The 25127-nt window shown below is 37.9% G+C and overlaps 1 protein-coding gene across 2 annotated transcripts in view; it reads left to right on the top strand.

Moving 5' to 3' along the window:
- Grid2 (glutamate ionotropic receptor delta type subunit 2) overlaps window positions 1-25127 on the top strand; it is a 1432020-nt gene that overhangs the window by 847109 nt on the left and 559784 nt on the right. For both annotated transcript variants that reach the window (XM_028880742.2, XM_028880745.2), the window contains exons 6-7: window positions 6924-7097; window positions 14938-15099. In XM_028880742.2, the coding sequence (XP_028736575.1) occupies window positions 6924-7097; window positions 14938-15099 (336 nt within the window). The remainder of the gene's footprint in view (window positions 1-6923; window positions 7098-14937; window positions 15100-25127) is intronic.

Here is a 25127-nt window from a genome sequence, read left to right on the forward strand (position 1 = left end):
ATGATGATAAAATTGTTTTAGGGACAACATAGCTTTTAAATAATAATTTTGGTTTTACAGTCGACAAAATAGATTTCACCTTGCCTTGTTATCTGTTACAATGGATTTATTGTATAAACTGACAATATGACCTTTCCATGGTGTGGTTAAGAGGGAGGTTTTTATTGTAGATATGAGAGATATAATAACCAGAGGCACCTGGAAGAGTCCAGTGCACAGAGAGAGTAAAACACTGAACATAGTCAGCAGACTGGGTCTGGCCAGGAAAGGATCAAGATAAGAACAGTGATGGACAGAAACAACCAGAGAATGAAGAAAAGAGGAGGGGGGAGAGATGGGAAGAGAGGAGAATGAGAGAGAGAGAGACAGACAGAGAGAGAGAGAGAGAGAGAGAGAGACAGAGAGACAGAGAGAGAGAGAGAGAGAGAGAGAGAGAGAGAGAGAGAGAGAGAGAGAGAGAGAGAGAGAGAACAAAGAGCAATATTGATAAATAGAGTTATAAGGAAAATGAGTAGCTGTGGGAAGGGAAGCCAGTGAGCTGGAGGAAGTTTAGGTTTAAGGGAGTTAAGTTAGGAAAAGGGCTAGGATGCTAACATAGACTTTCAAATATGACATAACAAGTATTTTTGATACTGAAGGAACCTAGAGGCCAGCATGCGCTTTGTATGCTAATAGGCTCCACAGGTGGCCATTTGTCTCTTCTGCCAGTGATAAGAGAAATGGCTCCTTTTGGTAGAGGAAAACTGGATTCACAAGTTCCTGTGGGATGCTGGCTCTTATCTAACCACCAGAAATCCTCCTACAGTCTAGGACTACCATTTGCTCTCTTAGAAGTTGGTGTTTCCTTTGCACCTAGCACAACCTTCCTGTACTATATGTGTATCTCTTTTGCCCTGGAGTTTACAAAGAGAATTCAGTAAGGTGCCGTCTTAACAAATGCTAAAGAGTGACTCAAAAAAGGCTGCCACAGTAGCCACCTTTTCCTGTCACACCTCACCATCACTCCCCTGTAACTTGATTGATTAGGAAAGTGACAGGGGTATAGTGGAAGGCTGTAGGACATAATTGCTTATCCTCTCCAAACAGAAAAATAAAATACTCCTGTTCCAATGTTTCTCCTGTACAAGGTTTCACTCTTTTTAGCTCAGGGTAAAGATACTGAAGCCCATCTCCCCATCTGGTCTGGGAGTGCAAATCTTTTGGCTTCTATGATTTGTCACTATATTTCTTATGTAATTTTTTTTTTCTTTTTGGAGATTCCTACAAGCAGTCTGGGTGCACAAGATCTCTCTTCAATGACCTTCTCATCATGCTTCTAAAGTTTCTGTCTGAATGATTATATACCAGACTAGAAAGAAAACTTACAGTCAGAAGAGTTTAGTGAGCTTTTATAACTTTTCAGATAGGCATCCACATTTTTGTTTTTCTAAAAGAATGCTAAAATTTGAAGATATTAAAAAAATCCACCAAGTATCAAAAAATTATTAATTGGAAAGAATGGTATTTAATAGCAGTCTTACCAGTGTAAACCTTCAGTTACTTTGGGGTTTGTTTTATTTCAATAATTCTCCTTTTCAGTTATATTTTTGAAATCTCTGTTGTCTTTAGTTTATTTTGTAGATTTCTTTTTCTTTGTAAATAAGGAATCCTCCTAACCCCTGTTTTCATCTCACACTCAACTTCTCTTAAAGACCACATGGGTTTCCAGCAGCAGATCAAACAGGGTTCTTCTAACTTGTTTGTGTCCATAAAGCCAGCTAGGAAGATAAAAGTAGCTTCTTGTCTCCTCAAAGGGTAATCAAACAAATGAATACAACCCTTTAAATGGGATGGTCATTCTTTTCCACCTTTTGGGGTACCCTTATATTATTTCTTTTTCCATATCCAGTTTTCTCTTACAGTGATACTTGAATTCTGAAAGTGTGAACATGGATAGAGTTCAAAGGTCAACTCCTACTTCAGAGGAAAGTTCCTTTTCATCGTCTTATAAGCTATATTATACAAACATAGTTGAGTAGACTAACATCACTGATGACGTATTAGCTACTACCTTGCAAACGAAAGTATCCAATAAACAAATAAATCTAACTAGTCAATTACTCATTCAATATTAGCACTGCAGAAGGTGATAGAAGACCTCAATTATTTGCTCAACCTGAAGACTTTGCTATAAATGCTTCCAATGGTAGCTTCATGTTTACTGTCTTGAAACCATTACTGTGTTTTACTCACGGTCATATTTTCTAGTCCATGAGGAATGTACCATTTCTCTCTAGCAAGGCAAAACTGTATAGAACCCCCCCAAAAAAATGTTCACAGTCTGTGCCATTTACATCAGCTATTGTTTTGACCTGAGCCAATTAGAAGCACAAAGAATGAACATATTCGCAAGGAAAAGTTTTATCAGCCAGTGCATCCCAAGGTCAGCTCTTTCTTTCTATCCAGTTTCATTCAGTCAACTCATTGTCTTGAAGTTGTCTTCAGGAAATTTTACCCATATCTTTCTCTCATTTTTTTCCACTTACATGCCCATTATAAAAATTAATAGAAGAATCATGATTTACCTCAATTTCAATGAAAGGAAAAAAACATGAATTTTTCAAATTTGTTACGAAGTTGAATATCTCCCAAAATAACAAACCCTCACCAATTTGCAAATGCCCATTTGACTGAACAGGAGAAAGTGACTTTTTTTTTTCTGAGTTCAGTTTACATAACTATGGTTAAGCAGCTAATTTTAAAACAGGTTGCAAAAAATTTATTTAATCTTATTGCACAAATAGTTTCATAGAGAGGGATTATAAATCAAAGTTGACATTGTTCATTATGGCACAAGCTGTAGAAACTTGAAAAACAATACATTTTGTTTTAATTTGCACCAAGTACTTGGTACTAATGAGAGGCTGTGCCAGCTCACAGGGAGCAATCAATCAAGTTAGGACTTGGTGATGCTGTTTCTATTCTCCCTGCACTCAGTGGGTCCACCTCACAGCAGGCTTTCCATATCAGTCATAGCCTTCCTTCAGGCCCCTGGAGCAAATGGCTTCATGCTTTGTTGGTTTAACAAATGCCAGAACTTAGGTAGGAACTCACCTGGTTCAGAGGTGATGATGCTTCTCAGCCTCCTGTGCCCCTGATAATGCTGCCCTGGCCTCCAATCATCCCAGTGACCTACAACAAGTTTAAGTTATTCTCAGTCAGTGAGGACTGCATTTAAAGACATTAAAGACAAAGACTTTAGCTTGGGAATTTGGATTCTTGTTTTGAAATTTTAAAAGAGAAATATAGTAGCTATTTTGCCCTTTTTCCTACTTTAATGATGAATCGAACTTTATATTCATAATTAAACAAGAAATTACCATTATGTTCCTCTTTCTACTGATTTTATTTCAGATTCCAATATAGTGTCTTCAAAAGTGCTTCAGGTTAGTGTTGGACTTTCTGGAAATGTCACAGGGCCATCTCTGCCACAGCATGAAGAACACAAATCTATTAGAAAAAAAAAATCTTTTCAAACTGCACCGTAACAGACTGCAACATCTTATTAGTAAAATTTACTGTCTGGATTATTTATCATTTTCAATGCATCCTTAAGGATCTAATATTAAATCTTCAACTACTGATTCTATGGAAGGATGGTTTAGTAAGACCTTATCATTGGTTCAAGCAGTACATTTCAGTTTCCCAGAATTTACTGAATACTTATTATGATCCGGGAACTCTAATAGATGTGAAGAGATAAAAGAACAAGAAAGAGAGAACAAATGGAAAAGAGAAGTAAGAAACTGTTTTTTCCTGAAATAATTGATCTAGTTCAGGTTGTCAACTGATTTAATAGATATGGAAATGTCTTTCCATCCACCCAATTTCATTAATTTCAGTCCCAAGTTGATCTACTTCAAGGTTTCAGGAATGACTAAATTATAAAGGATTTGTTCTGGGCAATGTCTGTTGCTGTGTTCTTATCAGGTAACTTTTTGACTTTTCCCATGATGGGCCTTACACAGTTCAAAGTCCAGACTATATTCAACTATTAATGTAAAGTGAATATGTACTTGGATATTTTAATTCAACTCTTAATAATTTATGATTATTTGTAATTAGTCTTTGGAAAATAATGTTATGCTTTGTTCCTAAAGAAATAAAAATGAAAAGTCACCTGTTTGCTTTTTGTGGCAGTATTAATTGTCTATTTCTAAATATATGAAAGCAAAGACAACAAGGGCGATGTTACAATTCTGATTCTTCATAGCACTTAAAAATCAGAACATTTCTGTATCCCTTTGTAGAAATCAATTAGCATATTTGCTGTGCTAGGGCCTCAAGAGACATTCCTTTTTCATAGACTCTTTCCTCATGGGATTGTTTTCAAAATCCTACAATTTAAATGTTACTTAAAGAAAGAAGAGAGCATTATAGACCCTGTTTGCACAAGAGTTTGATATTTAACACAGCCACTTACTGGGGGAATTTTTTTCCTGTTTTGAAAGGATTCATGTTTTAGATTAACAGATCATTTGTCATTGAATGTTTATATGACTTTGTATCTGCCACTCTGGAAGGGCACCTTTTGGAGAGCAGAGGAAAGTTCCAGTCAGTATGAAGTAGGCCCTGACCAAGCTGCCACACCACCTTGAAATTGTTTTGGAGATCAGATGTCAAAACTAAAATTGGAAGTAAAATGTTAGTTTCCTACAGAATGGCAGGTTCTTTCCTCTCAGAAAATTACTTTCATTTTCCTTCCTCAAATAATAACACACAAAATATATTCTATTCAAATTGGCATTTCTTCAGATTTGCTTGAAGTTAGACAACTGAAAACTTCATCTTATGGAACATTTAGATGGCAACCAGCTATTTCTGCCTTTGTAGACAGACCTGGAAGAGTGTTAGTCTCCAGATGGAGGGTCTTAGGAGGTGTCTTGGGACAGAGGATCTTATTACTTTAATAATGTATGTTTACTATTTTCATTGTTATCATTCTTGGGTATTAATCTAAGTAATTACTGTAATGAATTGTAGCTTCTTACATAATTAGTGTACATCATTTCTTTTCTTCTTTGTGACATTTCTAAAATCTTGCATAAATAAAAATAATCTGAATGAAGAGCTTTGAATCTTCTTGGTTATTATTTGTAAAATGTTATTAAGCAGTGTCATTTTTTTTTTAAATAAAATGAAATACCAGGTAAAGGAACTAGCATTTTGTCTGATACAAAGTAGGCATTTATTATTTGCAGATTTTGATTTTAATGTGCTGGCTTGCAGTTCATTACCATGTGAGGTAAAGATGCAGATTGTAGTGTTTGATAAGTTTGGGTAAATAATTATTTTCTTAGGAAATAAGAACAAAATATTAACAATATATTTTTTTAAAAAATCAGTGTATCTTTTACTACCTTCTAGATGAAGCTTCCTGGCTATACAATATGGAATTTTAAAACACTGAAAAATATGGCACAGCAATATTGATATTAATTCACTTTAAGGAATTTTAGATTAATATCAAATATGAAAATAGAATTGACTGGACACTGTTTAATTCTGCTTTGTAGACAATGATGGAAAATTTGAAGTACCTGACTTTTGCCAAAGTTTAGGTGGCCAGTGAAATGATATAGACTAAGAGGAAAGGAGGGCAGTTAAACTGCTGAGAGCCATGGTCTGTGGTGTGTTAAGGATTAATCACCTAGAACTTCCTGATGTTACTGTGGATACAGCTGATGGCAGGTGCTATTTTATTTTTAGAAAAACCTTTATTTGATAAAGAACATAAAGAGTGGATGAGTTTTCTGGTAAGCTGCCACAAAAGAATAACAATTGTAATTAACATGACAGAGGAAAAAAAAGAAAACACTTGTAGGTGTCTGTTTCTCTGTCATTCAGTATTGGTTCCTTGGATATGCAGGAATGCAGTCCATAACTTATCCCATGTCAAATAATTTATTTTCCTTGCATTAAGACTCAGTTGACACCAATAACCTGCTCGTCATAAAAGCTTCACTGGCTTAAAAGGTTCCAAATGGACATGATAGAGCACACGGTGCTTTAGTAAAGACTGCTGAGAAAAAGAAATTTGTGTTTGTCACTTTTGTTCTAGTCCCAAGTAAGACAGGTGTATACATAAAGCACTATCATTTTTTATTATTTCTATATCTGTTATTGATCCTAATCTTCATATCTAATTTCAGAATAGTTACATGTAGGTGAAGGAAATAGAGGATACATTTCTTAGCGTTTGGCAAGCACACATACACAAAGTCAAATTCATTTACATAGCACTAGGTTTTGTTGACATGATTCACTCCATGCTAATCAACAGAACTTCATACATTTATGTAACAACCACAGCAAGAAGTTAATTCTTTCATCAGTAGTTACTGAGCACCCTTTCCTTCCATAAGAAACATATGTGGATATCAGTAAAATGGTATTTTAAAGTAGTCTCTCCTTCTGATGTCTTTGCTTAGTTTGTGTAAAATTCTCAATTTTTTTTGCTAAGAAAAACATGGATCCTTCTTACATTGAGTCTCCCTTTCTAGGTACACAAAATATCATGAAAGATATTAACGAATCATAAGCTATAATTGAATCTTATTTTGTGAACTTTCAATATTTTTCTCTTATGCTTTGAGCATAATTGGTTATTAAATTGCTTTTAGTAAAGCATATTTAAGCCACATGGTCCAAGTAGACTTGTTTAGGCACACATGTTCACAGTTTAAAGCAACAGAAAGCAGGTATGAATGAATTCACCATTTTGATAAATGCACATAACTTTCATTTGAATACTAGCTAAATATGAAGCACATGTGTTAGGGCAACTGATTCCTTTGTACCTCCCGATAACTGCTCAGCCATTCTTTTGTGTTTCTGCTATTATATTTAAAAATCTGCTAATTCTTCCACTTCTTATCTTTTAGGAAATAAATGATGTGGATGTCCAGGAACTTGTCAGAAGGTCCATTGGAAGGTTAACAATTATTCGGCAGACATTTCCAGTCCCCCAGAATATAAGTCAGCGCTGTTTCCGTGGCAACCATCGAATCTCTTCAACACTGTGTGATCCCAAGGATCCCTTCGCACAGAATATGGAGGTGTGTTTTAAAGGGTGGGGTGCCTCCCAGGGAGCATCTTTAGGGGCCTGAGATGACATCTCTGAGTGACACTAGACAGGAATAGCATGCATTATTGTTCTTGGGCATGTTCCCTTCCCTGGCATCTAAGTACCTTTGGCAGGGATGGCAAAGAGCCTTTGTCTTTGATCCCTTTGATCCTATTGTTGAAAATAATGCCCACTTTCTGAATAAGAATACAATGAGGAAATCTTACTTCCTTCTAAGTAAGCAGATACAAGGCATTTCCTAGAGAGGGGACTGTGATTGACACCCATGCTGCACTTCAAAGTATTAAGTGAATAGAATTGCTTGAACACCCTGCAATAAAAGACGTGGATATTTATTCTCTTTTAAAAGAATCTCTAGATTGAAGAACTTCAACTTTTAAAAAAAAAGAAAAAAGAAAGAAAGCTTATTTAAAATTCAAAGAGTGCTGTGGTGCTGTGTGCCCATAGCCAACTCACAGGAGAGACAGTGTTACCTTCTCTCTCTCCTAAATACAGAAAGAATTTCAAATTAAACACAATTTCCTGAATCGGAAACTAGAGAGCACCAAGTTCTCAAAATTACTCAGGCGCCTGTCCTTTAGACAACTCCCTCCTCGGAGCCTATTTCTCTTCTTTTTGAAGGAAAATCCTAGCAGATACTTTTCTCTTGTACCGGAGATCTCAATCTGTCAATTGGAAGCTGGTGTTAGAAAAAGCAGGCCCGAGCAGCAGGGCGCCTGGAGAAGTTCTCCAGCTGAACAAAAGACAGGAGGAAGAAAGAATCAATTTGACATACTCACTTACACGTGGTCAGTAGAGGGCTTCACAGGAAAACAGACTTCCATGCTACAGCAGTCCCTATGTGTACTACAGTAGGGCTGTGTTAGCATTGAGACTATTTAAAGGGTGGTGCTAGATCTCAGCAAAGATTAGTCACCATCAATTTTGCAAATTAGGGAAATATCAAATATCCCAGAAATGTAATCCTTCAAAATGTTTAGTATAGAAAGTATTTTACTACCTAAAAGTGTTTGAACTTTGTGGAAATATAACCCTAGAAAACTAATTTATCTCCTGTAATAGCTCATAAGGTAATTTTGTAAAACCACATTTTTGATAGCTAATTCCACAGCCCTTCTTCACTTACAGGTTATTTAGAAGATTGCCATTTACCCTAGCGTTTCCTCATATTTACTGGTATTAAGCCTGTGGTACCAGTATTGTTGCCTATTGCATTCGCTGTTCCTTGCTGGATTTTAAGGGAGGGTAGCTTTAGCCTCTTCCAGATAAACTACTGTGAAGCCTCAACGTGTCTGTCTAAATGTTAGTGCCATTGATAATTTACATTTGTGATGGATTCTTTGCATCATAACTGATTATGAGCATAATTGGTATGAAAATGGTAGGAACGAAAATATAAAATAATTTAGAAAATTAAGAAATATTCAAAGCTGTTCTTGTCCAAAGAAGTAGCAGGAAATATAAACTGCACTTAAGAACCATCATCAGCTGCCTTTTATGGAAAGCAGAAAGCATTAAGGTGCATTTGCCTAACAGTATAATCCTTAGTTTAGTTAAACTGAGAACAAGTATCTCTCTTTCTTGGTCCCTACACTTAGTGGATGGATAGACAGGGGTTGTAGAGACCCACCACCCCGCCTTACACATTTCTTCATTTTGCTCTCAAATCTACAGGTGAAAGAGAACAAAACAATTAAGGTTTATTTTTTTTAATTGTTAACTAACTTCTTATGTATGACAGAATTATACTAAATATTTGCTAGGTGAAAAGGAAAACCGACAGAAACGATTGAAGTATATTTTTGTGGGGTATATTTGGGGTTTAGGTTTTTGTTATTCTTCTCTCATAAACTACATCCCAACTGCAGTTACCCCTCCCTTTTGTATGGCAAGATTTACATAATTAAGAATATGAATTCAGAGCTCTTGAGTTTAAAGTGTTTCACTAAAAACAGAGGGTTCCGTACTCAGCCCGTCGTAGGTCCTCACTGGCTGATGGTGGAGAGCTCCTTAGGAAAAAGGGCATACTCAGTTCAGTTCTGTAAAGCAATGCAGGTGAGTGGGACCACAGATTGACTTTTATCTCAGCATCTGCAGTGTGCAGGTAAAAATAGTGCCTAAGAAGACAAGTGTGCAAAGAGGGCCCAGGTGCTCACTAAAGCCAGAAATTGAATTCTCCATCATGCTGATCTATGTGCTGAGAGAGTGAGGAACCATGGGCCTGTGTAGTGGTCTCCTAGATATTAACTTTTAAATGTATTTAAAAAGGGTAGACAGGTTTGGGAAGCACTGAAGACACATCCCATAAACCTTAAATTAGTAATCAAAAACTGAATAATCCAAGATTAGCTGAAGTTGCACAATAAGTAATAATGACAACGTGAACAATGGAGTTTGAGAGAAGCAGCCCTCCCTGCATGCTGACGCTTTGTTAGATTAGGTGCTAATGAAGAGAAAAAAAGAAGCCTCCCTGTATTTTTCCAAGAGAAACTGTCTTCCGGTTGATAGTGTTAAGGCTGTGAATGCAATTTAGAAATAGAAGGCTGGCTTTGCACAAGCAGAAGTCATTATAAAAAGTACATCAGTAGGTTAGAAAACACACCGGTTGGAGATTTTAAGGGTAGACCTCAAGGCTTAAACAAAGCTTGCCAAATAATGTACAGAGCAATCAGTAACCTAGCAGATGGGATCACAATACCATTATAATGTGATTCAGGAGGAAAAGGGAAACTGTTCAAGAGGATCAAAGTCCTAGAGGTAGACTTACTATTATCATTTTCAAAACAAAGGAGAACAGTTCTTGTAAGGTTAGTATACCAAATTTTAATCATTTATAATACTAAGCATATTTATATAAGGCGTAGAATATGTTAGTAAATGTTTTGTGTACTTTACATAGGAAAATAGGGCCTTCTTTAGAACAAGCAAGCTCAAAATAAACCTTCCTCGATGGTTTTTTAATCTGCATAAATGGTGAAGGACCACCAGTGTTACTCATTACATATTGGGTTTATATGGTGCCTGGTAATTTTCTTCAGAAACCACTAGGGAAGACATTGAAAAGTGCAGCAAGGTGGATACTCCTCAGACATTATCAATCCTAAGGTTAAAACACCAGTAAATTCTGTCAATAGAAAAAGTTCAAGTGCTAAAAATGTTATCATATAGTTAATTAAAAAGTTATAGCATTAAAGATTTTATAAGATTAAAATATTTCAAATAACTTGTCAAGCAAACTATATTTTTCTCTAAGTCACTGAGTGAAATTGAACTACCTACATTTGTCTATCAAATCTATAAGGTTTGATCGACCTAGAACGGACTTTAAGTGAATTCTGTGGCACTGAGTAGATTCTGGTGTCTACAGTCTGCCACCAGCTGTTCTTTTCCTGTCAGTTTGAGAAGTGTGGAGTCAGAGCCTTCAAGCTTGACTGGGCACATATCCTCTGCATGGTCATTCACAAGCCTCTGTCCTCTGAGTGTCAATCTCCACTTGATCAAAACTGTAAAAGACATAAGCCTATGAGAGAAAGATTGATAGCATTACATAACCAAGGTCAAAATTGTTAGTATTGACTTATAATAATCCTTAAGGTTGAAATTCCATAGAAGTAAAGTAGTTCCACAGCCAATTACATAAAATCTAGGTGGAAGAGCCTTGGTCTGACAGCTGCTCAAAATCGTTACTTTGAAGGCAAATTCAATATGATCACAGTGCAAGTCAAGTCGGCTGTGAACCACTTTAATACAGTCTCGGACTCTGTGTCAAAAGCACTTTGCCAAGATCAAGAGAGAGATTGTCTCCCACTTCTATCTCCTCGGCAGCTCACATCTGCATTAATGTGTCAGTTCTAGTTACTAAACTTTTTAGGGAAAGGAGAAACAAGAGACAGACAAAGAAGAGATGTGATATGGCAAGCAGCCTAGAACCTGTACCCAGCAGTGATCAACAGAAGGACAGAGGGTATTTCAGGACAAGTGGCAGATGGTTCCTGGAAGTTTGCTGGTGTCAGAGAACAAGTGTTGTGGCAGGAAAACTGTAGAAAATCAGTGAATCCGTTAGGGAAGAATAGATGCTCGAGTGCAAAATTGTTAGCAGTGATGTATGTTCGTACTTTCAGACCGTCATTCATGGGTAAGGTATAAGCGTGTGTATAAAACCTGAAATCACCTTTTTAAACGCTGAGAAGCAGCTTGGCATCACAGTGTGGGAGGAGTCAAAGACCACATAAAGAAAGTGACCATAGCCGGGTGGTAGTGGCACACGCCTTTAATCCCAGCACTCAGGAGGCAGAGCCAGGTGGATCTCTGTGAGTTTGAGGTCAGCCTGGGCTACCAAGTGAGTTTCCAGCACTTGAGAGCTACATGGAGAAACCCTGTCTCGAAAAACAAACAAACAAACAAGAAATAAAATAACTGTGAGGTCAGTAGATGGTGTTAGAAAGTAGCTGAGGGAACACGAAACTCAAAGGAGAAAGGGTCCTTGCTTGAGGAGGGAGAAACAGACTAGGGGAACTAACAGGTCAGAAAAGTTCAGCACACATTTCTGGCCGAGCTGTTTGTGATGTAGACACATGGAGAGACCTGGACAGGGGTTGAAGACATCTATCACATGTCAGTATCAAAGCATTTGCCTTTATGATGAGCATCGCTACTCAGACAACATGCCTTAGGTATGAAAAGTACTGTCTGACTGCAGTGTTAGACATGGGAAAACCCTGCCAAATTTCTCGTGTCTTAACTTCTGTCATATATTCACCTGACTTTCTTTGTCTCATTCCTTGACTTATTTTGACAATTGTTTATTGGAAGCCAAGTATGTTCCAGGCTGTTTGGTAAGTCAAAAGGAGATATAAACAAACAAATAAATAAATAAATAAATAAATAAATAAATAAATAAATAAAAGTACAGAAAAGAAAGGACATAAATCGTGTATCTCCACTCACCACCTTAGAGAAAAGTTAGCACTACAGCGATTTTTAATAGAGGGATGAACTGAGTGTTCTTGGGGCCACAAACAGGGCGACTCTGTCAAGAGCTTCAAGACAGGAGAAGCCATCGTCTTCAGGGACAGACAGGGCTTCTCCTGCTTCAGTGGATAGCCTCATACCGTGCACAGGAGAGTGGTCCTGGTTAAACACAATGAATCAAAGAAGAAACAACAATGGGATAGGCAGTTGGCAACAGTAAGAGGATGGGAGGTCAGGATGGGAAGAGGATAAGAGAGTGTGGAAGCATTAGTGTGTATCACATTCCTCTATGAAACTGTCATGGAATAAGTGATTTTCTAAAGGACTGCCTACATCATCAGGCAGAATGAAGGGTTACTGGGGATGAGTCTCCTACAGTGTAACCTTTGAACAGAATATGAAGGATGTTAACTATTCAGAGAAAGAAAAAGTACATGGAAGGACTCTGTCAGGCCAACTCATATGAACACTCAAAGCAAAAGGAGAGGCAAATATAGATGAAGATGGAGGAAGGCAGGTGTGGGGAGTGGTCCAGGACAGTCTAGGAAACAGGTGTGAGGAGTGGTCCAAGAGAGGCTGGGAAGCAGGTGTGGGGAGTGGTCCAGGACAGTCTGGGATGCAGGTGTGAGGAGTGGTCCAAGAGAAGCTGGGAGGCAGGTATGAGGAGTGGTCCAAGAGAGGCTGGGAGGCAGGTGTGGGGAGTGGTCCAGGAGAGGCTGGAAGGCAGGTGTGAGGAGTGGTCCAGGACAGTCTGGGAAGCAGGTGTAGGAGTGGTCCAGGACAGTCTGGGAAGCAGGTGTGGGGAGTGGTCCAGGAGAGGCTGGAAGCAGGTGTGAGGAGTGTTCCAGGAGAGGCTGGGAGGCAGGTGTGAGGAGTGGTCCAGGACAGTCTGGGAAGCAGGTATGAGGAGTGGTCCAGGAGAGGCTGGGAAGCAGGTGTGAGGAGTGGTCCAGGAGAGGCTGGGAGGCAGGTGTGAGGAGTGTTCCAGGACAGTCTGGGAAGCAGGTGTAGGAGTGGTCCAGGACAGTCTGGGAAGCAGGTGTGGGGAGTGGTCCAGGACAGGCTGGGATGCAGGTGTAGGAGTGGTCCAGGAGAGGCTGGGAAGCAGGTGTGGGGAGTGGTCCAGGACAGTCTGGGATGCAGGTGTGAGGAGTGGTCCAGGACAGTCTGGGATGCAGGTGTGAGGAGTGGTCCAGGAGAGGCTGGGAGGCAGGTGTGAGGAGTGGTCCAGGAGAGGCTGGGAAGGGCACAATTTGAAGGTCATTTTGAGAAATCTGTACAAAGGTTTCCATGAATTATTGGGTATGACCCACTCATCTTTCACGTGTCTTTAACATTTTCCTATTAGATCTTTGCAATGTGCTTCTGACATAAATTTTGATTCATAGGTTACTTTTAGCTTCTGATCTCATACCTCATTCATAGTAGATTTCAGCCAATCTAACCTACTTCCTCCAATAATTACCTGTGTGGGGTGATAGTAACAACAGCCCATCCTAATATTTCCTTATAAGAAATACTTCAGTCTCATAGAGTACATAAACATCTCCCATAACTCTTCAAAGAAATACCCACATCTACTAGCGTGACTTCTATAAAGTCATACATAAAATGATGCCTAACAAACACAGATGATTAAAGATTCTCTGAGATGTGAAAGGAAACCCACCAGGCATTATTGGGACGATCTGTCGAACGACTATGCATAATAACATCAAACTCTAATTATCCCAATGGTTGGATCTCTGCAGCATTGTGTAATGTGCAGGGACGACATTGTGAATTTCCTTCTTGATTAATTATAATCACTGACAATCGCATAGCCTCTCCTTGGTTTTCAGGAGAAAAAAAACTGTGATGATGTGACACTTCAAAACCTGAGAAAGCTGGAATGCTTCAAGGTGAACTCTTGCTCAGTTTTATTTTATTTCAAGTTTTCCTTCCTTGAGGCAATAATGTAACATTTGGCAGCTTTCATTGACTTCTTACCTCTTTTCATGTTCATTCTTTCTAAATGAGTTCTAATCTGTTTGTAAAAACTAGGCAGCTTTGGTAATTAATTGATAGTGTGACTAGTAGTTCTGGCAAAAGTTATTTAAGGATTACAGTGGATCTTGGGGGGAAACTTAGCTGTAATTCAGTGCTGATCGGAGGAGAAAGACATGTGGTGACTATAGACAGAACAGTAGCAGCACACGTGCATAGGCTACAGGCTGGTTCATGGCATTTGTCCTGCCAGTGCGTCAGAGTGTCTATGTGTCAGTACAGCCTTTGTGTGCATCTAGACATTCTGATGTTTGTGAATGCTTCTGTCACTGTCCTACGTATTACAGACTTCTCCACAAGTACACAAAAGTGACTGCTTCTCACTTGAGATCCTATGACACTCATGTAAGATCAGAGTTGATGCAACATTGATAAGTGATTCCATATGAATAACCTCAATGTAGAAACTTGACATATTGAGAAAACTGATTATTCAATGTTCCTTCCATCTGAATCTCTTGGGTGTCTGCCTCTTCAGAGAGGAATGAAGGCCTCTAATGAATGAAGGGTTTTTTAAGAACTGAGACTGACAGTTGTCTTGCCTCTGTCAAAGCTACGCCTTTTTAATCTCCTCTTTCATACCCAAATAATCTGGGAAAGCAATTGAGGTATACAATCAGATAGACCTGTTCTCGGTGGCAAAACAGCCTCGAGAATGAAAAGAGAAACTTTCTGCTTGGTAAGTAACTCAGTAAAGCAAGCATGGGTGGCACGAGAGACCTGCTGAGCTGTCCCCTCTCTATGTGGATGGCTGAAGTGGAGGGTCTGATGAGCACTGTCTAATGTCTTTTCAGATTTCTAACCTTTACATCTATGACACGGTGCTTCTGCTCGCAAATGCTTTCCATAAGAAGCTGGAGGACCGCAAGTGGCACAGCATGGCGAGCTTGTCCTGTATCAGAAAAAATTCGAAGCCCTGGCAGGGAGGGCGGTCCATGCTGGAGACCATCAAGAAGGTAACTATCCATGTGCAAAGCTGCACCGCTCTGCACTGTCAGGCAAAGCTGGGTGAGAAGGCATGTGGAGCAGTCGTCTTTCAGAAGTTTGTTTCCCTTCTTACTGATACTGCTGCAAACTCAGACCAGAAAACAGAGACATGCAGTATTTATAAAAGACAAAGATATCTAGTAAGGGGAGATCTTATTTGTAAGATCAATTATGCAAGTAGAGAACTGGAGGGTGTGAAATTTAAATGGTCATGGTTGTGCCTTTGGGATAAAGACAGGATTTTTTTGTTTACCTGTTTTATAATATAACATGGCACAAAAAGTAAATGTTTCTTTCTCCTTTGATTTATTGACTACACTATCAGCTGAAGTCTCACAATAGGTTCCATGGTTTCTCATTTGAGGAACATAAGATGAACTACTGGATGTGAGGATATTTATCTTCTAATAAAGACATGATTCATACACAGTTAATATGTTGCTGCACTATGAACTATTTTAGGTACTGATCGTATCCCTCCTCTTCTTTACTGTCTGCGTGTGGCCTGCCGGGACAGGTCACCAGCTTGGGTTTCGCTACCTGCTCCATCCCCAAAAGCAATTTATGTCATTCATCTCTCCTCCTCGGTGGTATAAGCACGCCACAGTTGATTAGCCTCTTTGTCATGTCGTCCTTGCTGACATTCTCCGTTTGTCTTGTGCAGCTTCTTTGATTTAAAACGAAATGATTAATAAAACAAACAAATTTCTCCTGTACCCTTTACACAAGGAGACAGCTGTGGGAGGTTTATGTTGTCTACCTTGCCCATCCTTTTTCTCTCCTCATATGTTTCCCTTTCTCTCCTGAAACAAAAGAAAAGAAATGAAAAATGGCTATTCATTTAAAATATGCACACGCTTAGAGAAGACAGAAAAATGTTGAAAAAAATTAACACTGGTTATAAAATGAATGCACAAAGACCAGGAAGTGAAGGAAGGAGATCCTTCAAAGGAAGAAGAGCCTAATGTTTCTGTTAGGGCCATTTCCCCTTTACAAAGAATCACTTTGCTGAGAATTCAGGCTATCAACCAAAGTACTAAAGAATCAGATATGTCGAACATACTGGCAGAGGAACATTGGTTTTTTGTATTGTTTTGTTTGGCTTGGATTGGTTGACAATGAATAAAGCAAACAGAAATTGAGGTGTTGCCAAAATCTCCCAGCTCTATCTCTGCAGAGAGCTGCCAGGTGTGACTCCAAGGGAGGCTGTTGAACATGAGTCTGAGCTGCCAATTTATTAATTCATGATTTGAAGAGGATATAGGGACCTGTGTCTATCTCTTCTTCTGCAGCTTTCTCACAAAGAGGGAACTATGGCCTAGGAGGTTGCCTAGGAGACACTTATTTCCTGGGACTAGCAGTAGGAAGGAAATAGACACCGTAACGTGTGTGTTTCACATGTACCATTTGATACATTAGAAGATACTGTTGTACTTTTATAACTGAGGCAATTATTCAATACAGTAATTATGAAATATTATCTTGAAGGGCTGTTTTCATTTTATACTGCAAGCATCTACCTCATTTTCAAAAGGGATGTCTGAATTCCATGGTGGGAAATTAAGTCTGAATGATAATAGAGGTATGATGCCGCATTACATTTTTGTCTGACAGTTTCAATTGACTTTAAAATGATGGAATTAATTTTACACAATTGTATCTTTTCTTTTTCCTCTGAACTGAAGTGTTTGGGGTCATCCTATTCAAATGCTGTAAATGATGAGACAGCATGCACCAAAACACCATGAGAGTGTTGGACTCATATTGCAACTCAGGAGAGCAAAGTGGTGGTAGGCAGGTCTGCCATACTTGCCCAAAGCCCAGGGAGTAGGTAAACCTGTTTAGTTGCTGAGAGCTGTGGCTGAATACCTTGTCACCTATGCTGACAATGGAGCTGAAGACATTCCGCGTTAGCCTTAAACATGCAGGTGAAGCATTGGCTTTCTTAGCAACCTGTCCAGATGTGGAGCCAAAGGGAAAAAGAAGGGTAAATCCTAACAAGAGAAGAGCCATGTACATCACAAATGAGATCTGAGTTTTTAGTGTGATGTTAATATTCCAGTGATAACACTTGGAATTACATTCATGTAAACGCAGTGCATCTATGTTAAGGGCATGCTATACACACTTTATGAAGGTGTACAATATTGGCTCATTTTATGTAAACCATACAGAGTACAGATAAGTACAAGAATGTGCTTCTGACCCTGAATTAATTGTATTCCCAACACCGGGATGAAACATAGGCTTTGGAAGATAATGCAGCTGACAACACTAGTTTAAGTGTCCTGGTGACATGGCAGGATGCCGTTCTCAGAGACTCCTGTGGTAGCTCTGAAATCTAGTGTTGGAAATGGCAATATAATATTGCAAGTAAAAGAGATGTACCACAGACAGGAAGTAAAGGAAGAACTCTTTCTCTCCCTCAAACTAGAAATGTGTAGTATCACAACCCATATCATTGTTGTCTACATAAGTTTTGCATGTGATCTTTAAAAGAATTATAATTTTAAATACCGAACTTTCTGCAATATAGCATCTATAGTGTCTTCTTTTTACAATCATCCTGAAAGATTTAGAATCTCTTCCTTTTTTCCATTGCACTTGGTTCTAAATATATTTATAATGTCCTGTACATGTATCTGTGTGTAAGTATATGTGAGTATGTGCATATGTGTATTGTATATATATATATATATATATGTTTTTGTGTTTTTTGTATGTGTGTGTGTATGTGTATCTTTGTGTTGTAAGTATATGTGTATGAGCTATATATGTATGTATGAGTGTACGTGTCTTATATATATATATATATATGTGTATGTATAAGTATTGTTTGCATGTATATGTTATGTTCCCTATGAAAGTTTATTGTACATGTATGTGTATATGTGTGTGCTTTATATGTGTATTGCTGTACGTATGTACATACACACACTATCATGAATGAGATATGCTTTCCAGATAAGGAAGTTTTTGATGTTTAATTCCTCTTGACTGATCTGAGAACTTTAAAAACTGCTTCTTATGTGCTTTTCAAGAACATGTAGATATCACTTGCAAATAAAATTAGTGTTATCACTTTGTCTTCTTAAAGCATCTTAAAACTTTCCTAGCCTTACTGCAATCACTTCCACTTCCAAATGTACAATTTATATGATAAACATTATCTTACAAAAGACTCTTTGCAAGAATTAGGTATATCAAGGTTATTATTTGAAAAGATAATTTTTTTAAATTTGTGGAACAGAAGATCTTTGTTTTTTAAACCTAAAATTCTAATGTTTACTAGTAACAAGTTTAGAGTGGTGAAGTAAAATAACATTAAATTAACCTATTTAATCATATTATACTAACTTATTTAATAATATTAATTCAATCCTTTTCCCCCAATTTTAAACTGTAGATAATTAAGCCTCAGAGTAAATGATTAACTAAGGATTGTGAGGATTATTAGCTTTAAATACCAGGTTTCATGACTGAAAATTTTGTGTTATTTATATCATTTTACCTCTTTCCTTGCTCATGGCAGGAATGCTTGAAGACTCTAGCCAAAGTCATTTGGGTAAAGAAACTCATACACCTTAAAATAATGGGAACAGCAATTTGTGTTATTATAAAGATCATATCTAAATTTCCACTGCTGTTTCTGCAGTCTTATCATGAGAACCTATGTTTAATTGCAATGTGTATCTGTTTAGAAGGAAGGAGGCATGAAATATACTAAATTTATTGGTGTTTCATAACAGATAATGAACTTTCAAGTGTGTCTAATTAAGTATGTGAAATCAGTAGATATTGACCAGATATGGAAAGTGGAAGAAGATATTCACAGACAGACAGCAAACCCAAGGGCCACAGCTGGAAAGACTTCTTTAGAACATTTAGAAACTATTATAAACAAAACAGAACATATCAGCCCTTTGGCAGATAACAAAGCTGTGTCATGCCCACACAAAAAAGGATAGCCTGTGCTTATCTATAAATCCTTGGTACTTAAATGCTAACCTGTGCCTGCTGTTAACAAGAATTAATATTTTTTCTACGTTTCAGAGGTTTGCTTACCTATTATCTTTTAATTTTTATTATGTTTTTCTTTATTTTTGAGATTTTCACATTTGTATAATTTAATTTAATAAGATCATGTACACCTCTCATTTCCCTCCTGTAATTCCCACTGTATCTCTTTCAACATGTCTTCATCTCTGTTTCATATCTTCTTTTGGTTATAGTAGTTTTGATAACCCATTCAGTACAACTAAACTGGCCCATATGTACTTGAGTGTGGAGTCATTCGCTCGAGTGTGGGAAACCTACAAGGAGGAAGACCTTCAAAAATAGAACAATTCTCTCCTCCAACCGCTATCAACTCTTCACAGCTCCTCAGTAAGGGGTGGGGCTTAGAAACACCCCCAGCATGAATGGAAGTTGGGCTGGCTTGAGAGTATGCAAATATTATGCAGATAAACACAGCTGCGGTGAAGTCATTAGTGTGATAGCCATATCCTTGCCAAAAGATAGCATTAAGCAGCATTCCTCCTCATACTCGGGGAGTAAGCGGGATCCGTAAACACATCCCATTTAGGACTGAGCACACAGTCTCTTATTATCACCACTTTGGCCAAATATGTGTCTGTGCAGTGACTGCTAGTCCACTGCAAAGAGAAGCTTTTCTGGCCAAGTTTGAGAGCAGCCACCTTATGGGCATAAACATAAATATCTAGAAGGTAATTTTGACACCCTGACGATTTAGCAAAATAGCAATAGCAGGTTCTATCCTAGGATCTATAACTGCCATAGCCACGTGTTTCTGACCATAATTACAGGAGAAGGCATGTGATATTCTGTTATGGAGCAGGTCTCACATCTAAAGAGAAAGTGATGAGCTACCTTACAGCAATCATGCCACTATTGTACTGATAGGGAGATCTTACCTGACAATTTAGTATTATAGCAAACAGAGTCATGCACTGGGTGAGACTATTCATTTTTTTTTCCTCTCCCAGCAGCCCACATAGAACGTTCTAGAGCTATGAAAGCCAGCCATTAGAGAAGTTTGCCATTTGGTTTGAAATTGATTTCTCAATGTCCTGAAGAAAAAAAAGAAGTGTGGTATTTTCAGCAATATAGTCTTACCATGTGGTTATGGTGGGTAGCAAAGGGCAATAGCAATAGCCTGTTTTGTTTTGGGTGACTTCTGTGGCCTTGCTGACCAATGTAACTAGTAGGGAAGTGGCATTGTGATTAGCACTTAATAACCAATGTCATATGGGAGCATGGTTTACCCATGTATCATAATTCTATTCAAATTCTTAAGTTTTATTTGAAATTATCATACTAATTAGTGCCTTTCTATAAAGCTTGCATTCTTAGTTTTAGTGAACTCACACATACTCTCCTTCCTTATCGTCAATTAATCCTGTAACCTCTGGAACCCACCACCCCTTCTTCATTCATACCATATGCATGCAACAACCCATGCAATCATGTTTTCATTGTGTTGTGAGAGAGCAAGCCTCTATATGGCTTGTCCTTCCTTAGAGCTAGCCCTCTTCTCTGTTCCCTGACTTCCTCTATCATGCATACCCCTTCCTGATTGAGCTTTCCTGTCTCCAATATCATATACCTCTACTTTTGTTTTAGTTGAAATCCACTATTATTCCTTACTTAAAGTTATTTTCTCCACCAAAGGCCTGTTTATGAATTCTAATTGTGCTTCAAATTAAACAAACATAGAATATACATATGGGAGAAAACATGCAGCATTTTCTTTCTGAGCCAAGTTTCTTTACTCAGTACAATTTTTTTCAATGTCATCTATTTAACTGCAAATTTCATTTTTCTTTTCAGCTGAGTAATATTCCCTTGTGTATATGTACCGCATTTTCCTCATCCATTCATCAACTGATAGATATCTAGGTTGATCCTATCTTCTACCTATTGTGAATAGAGCAACTATAAACATGAATGTGTCTCTCCGTAGGGATATATAAGCCTGTGAGTAAAAGTTGAGGTGAAATACAGCTGAGTCATAAGGCAGATGTTATAGAAAATAATTCTCTGTGCCTTTGATGAAGTAATCTTCTCCTTCTTCTATGCCATAATTAGGAGATTTGTCTCAGAGCTCTCTCGTGTTCTGTAAACACACACACACACACACACACACACACACACACACACACACACTTAATTTTCATTGACCTTTACTGAATGATTCAATTACTCTGCTCTGTCCTTTACTCTAATACTCTGCTTTCCATATGATCTTCCTTGGGATCTGTTTCGTGTAGTGGTGAAGCTTTCCCCTGAGCTTTTCATTTGTCTTATTGAGTGTTTCATTTCCAGCTTTAATTTAGTTTTTCTTCTGCAAGTCTATCTCTTTGTTGAATTCTATTTTTATATTGGATTGACCTCATCACTTAGCTAATTTTTGTGCTCTTGGAGTGAAGCCATATCATCTTTGAATTGTTTAAATATAGTTGTAATTGTTCTTTTGAAATTCTTTGTCGGGAAGTTCTCCCAAATCATTCTCTTTAGGAACCAGTACTGTGGAATTAGTACTTTCTGCGAACAACATACTCTTTTGATTTTTCCTTTTTGTTTTTATTTCTATGCTCACAGTTGAACATCTAGAGTTTGTTGGTTGAGATTTTCATTTTCTTTCTTTTTTAATTCCTTCTTTCAAGGTGAGGGCATTTACAATATTTAACAGAGTTCTAACTCATAGATGGATTGAGGTATCACTGGTATCACTTTGCTTTATGGGATTGATATACAGAGTCAAAAGCTTTATCCATAATCTTGCTCTGAGGATCAGGTACTGTCCTGTATCAACTCAGGACTCTTTCACAGGCCTGTAGCTTGGGCTGAGAGTTATAGGACTCCCTATGTCTACAGTCTTACTATAGGATAGCTATGGCATCCGCCCTGGGTTTTCAGCTCTGCACAAAGCTGGTTGTTGACTCCTTGTGTGACTATGGTTCTTTCTTATGCTGAGTCAGTTCAGGCCTCTTGCCAGTGTCTGGAATCTAAACCAGGAACTGTGCAATCTTAAGTACTTGTGGGTCCTATTGTGGGTCAGATTGAACCAGACCCTGGGTTGTGAACCATCTGGTGCTGGCTACTGTGAGATGGGGAACTCTGCCATTGCCTGTGGGCATTCTACCTTGGATTAGATATAGTGTTAATGATGTTAGTATTGAAATGACTGCAAAGATTGTACTTTATTCATTTATCTATCACTCTTTCCACAGATGTTTACAAATGATATGGAAAGCATGCCTATATTATAAATTTCATAGTGCAAAGTATTTTATATTATTACCCAAAAGTTTCAAGCCTAGTACCGAATATTGACTATATTAAAGGCTGGTCTTTAAGATCTATAATAGTAAAGGAAGCCAGACATATTGGAAACAGGATACTGCAGACTCATAAAGAGGAGTGCATACTCGTGCATCATCAGAAGGGCATGCCATGTCTGCCAAGGCACATAGCAATAGAGCTGACTTTCTTTACAGTTTCTTTTTAACTTCCCTTCCTTCTTCCTGAGAGAATTCTATACCTAATGGTCATGAATGAACTAGAATGGTACAATCCCTTCCCTGTCCTTCATCTTAGATACCTGTAGACCTGCTCTCCCAAGTTGGCTTCTCGGCATCAACTCTTGCTTGATCCGGTTTTGCTTCTTCTAGTCTCTTGTATGTCGTTTCTCCACAGTGCTTTTGGAAAACTTCTGTGTACAATCAAGTTTCTGTCACAGAGCTGGTTCCAATGGGACTTGGCTTAAAATAGAAAATAATTAGAGAGAGTTGGAGGGACCCCATGGCATCTCAATAGAGGCCTAAAAAGTAACAAGCTGGGCTATGCAGAGCTATGAGGAAGATGTTCCAGATGGTGAGACATTCTAGCTGACACCTCTACTGGAATCAATCATGTGTGCAATGACAAAGGTTGATTAATTTTTCAGAATGCATAGAGCATATGAAGAGAATTATCTCGTTTGGAAAGGCATTGACAAAAAAGAACTTATTTTGTGGATAAATTAAGAGATGTAAATGTATTTCAGATGAAGTCAGATCAAGTTTTAGAAAGAAAACGCTTACAGCTTTGTAAAAGAATACAAAACAAGCAAAAAACCTACTAAAAATATTGCATTAAAAGTTGTGATTATAAATAAAAATCACTAGTCATTATATAGATATTCTATATGACTTAATTAAAATTTATTAGTTCCTTAAGTACTTTCACATCTGCTTAATTGTTCAGTTTCTTTTTAAATATGTAGAGTAATCATTTTTAATTCTTAATGAAGAAAACTTTAATGTTCCAGAGATTTCTGTAAGTACCAGTATATTATCTCATATTGGTTTGTGCTGATAGTTAAAATATATGTGTTGAAACATGTTGATATTTGACATAATATGTTTTGAATGCCAAGAACATTGAAATGCCTTCAGTTCTTAAAGGTAATATATTCATTCAATAAGTATTGACTAAGTAGTGCCATATGTTGTACTTTGAGATCACAGAATCAGGGAGGAAAATAAAATATCAAAAATAATTACAAGTGTGATCAATTCTGCATAAAGAGATATGCCAGCCGCTCTGCAAATGTGTGAGTGGCGGTGCTCCTTGTCATAGAGTGTTGTTTAAGATGAGGAAGTCCAAGCCAAGAAAGGAAAGGCAGAGAGTCCTAGGAGTGTGGGAAAAAAGAATGTTTCACAAAAGACCAGGTGATGCTCACAGCTTGGAGGGAAGAACCTAGATTATATAAAGAGGAGAAATTAACATCCAGGAGGAGAAAATGAGGACTCTGGTCCTCATTTGCTGAGAGAGATAAAGAAAGCTTAAAAAAGAGTTTGTAAACCAGATTATATTTTCTTTAATTTGAGGAGTAAGGTATTCTTTTTTTGGGGGGAAGGAATAATTTTAATAACTTTTAAAAATATTTTGTAATTAATTTAATTTTCATATCATCCACAGATTCCCTTGTCCTCCCTCCTTCCATCCCCCAGCCCTCCCCCAATCCACTTTTATTTTTGTTTTTTTTTGAGGTTACACTATAATTACATCATGCCTCCCTTTTCTTTCTTTCCTCGAAACTCTCTGATGTAAACTTCCTTGCTCTCATTCAAACACATGGTCTCTTTTTACATTAATTGTTGTTACATTTATATGTATATATGTACATACCTGTATATTCCTAAATACAACTCACTCAGTCTGTATAATGTTGTTTGCATGTATGTTTTCAGGGCTGACCATTTGGTATTAGATAACCAGTTGGTGTGCTCTTCCCTGGGGAAGACTATATTTCTCACTCTCATCATTCCTCAGTTGTCTGTAGTTCTTTGTGTTAGATGGAGTCCTCATCAGCCTTCCATGGTCCATTTTGTCATGTCTAGTGCTGTCAGCCTTGTTCAGGTCACATATTGGCAGTCATATCAGTGAGACATTATGGGTATAACTTCCAACATTACTAGGAGACACAATCTCTCAGCAAACTCCCTGACACTCTGGCTATTGCAATCTTTCTGGCCCCTCCCTCTTCTGCAGTGTTCCCTGAACTGTAAGTTCAGGAGTTGTTTTGTACACTAGGCTCCACAACCCTGCAGTTTGATTGGTTGTGGATTTCTGTTAAGGTCTCTGTCTGTTGCAAAGAGAAGTTTCTATGATGCTAAATAAGGTCTATACTTATCTGCGGATAAGTTAAATCTTGATTGCTGAGGTCACCATGTATTTCAGACATAAGTAACAGAGGCCCTTGACCTGAAAGCCTCCCACCCTAGGATTAGTTTTCATAGTACTAGAAGCCATCATACAACTTTCCAAAGGAGAGAAGAAACCAACACTCCTACCCAGCTATAATGCCTGTGATCCACAAAGACCAGCATTGAATGCTATCCCTAAGCCTTCAGTAGTGGCACAAATATCCTGGCCATAACCAACAACTCTCTGATTGGACATAAGACCTGCTCAACAAGAGAGAATTTGG

This window comes from Peromyscus leucopus, chromosome 3 (genome assembly GCF_004664715.2).
Source record: "Peromyscus leucopus breed LL Stock chromosome 3, UCI_PerLeu_2.1, whole genome shotgun sequence".
Classification (NCBI taxonomy): domain Eukaryota; kingdom Metazoa; phylum Chordata; class Mammalia; order Rodentia; family Cricetidae; genus Peromyscus; species Peromyscus leucopus.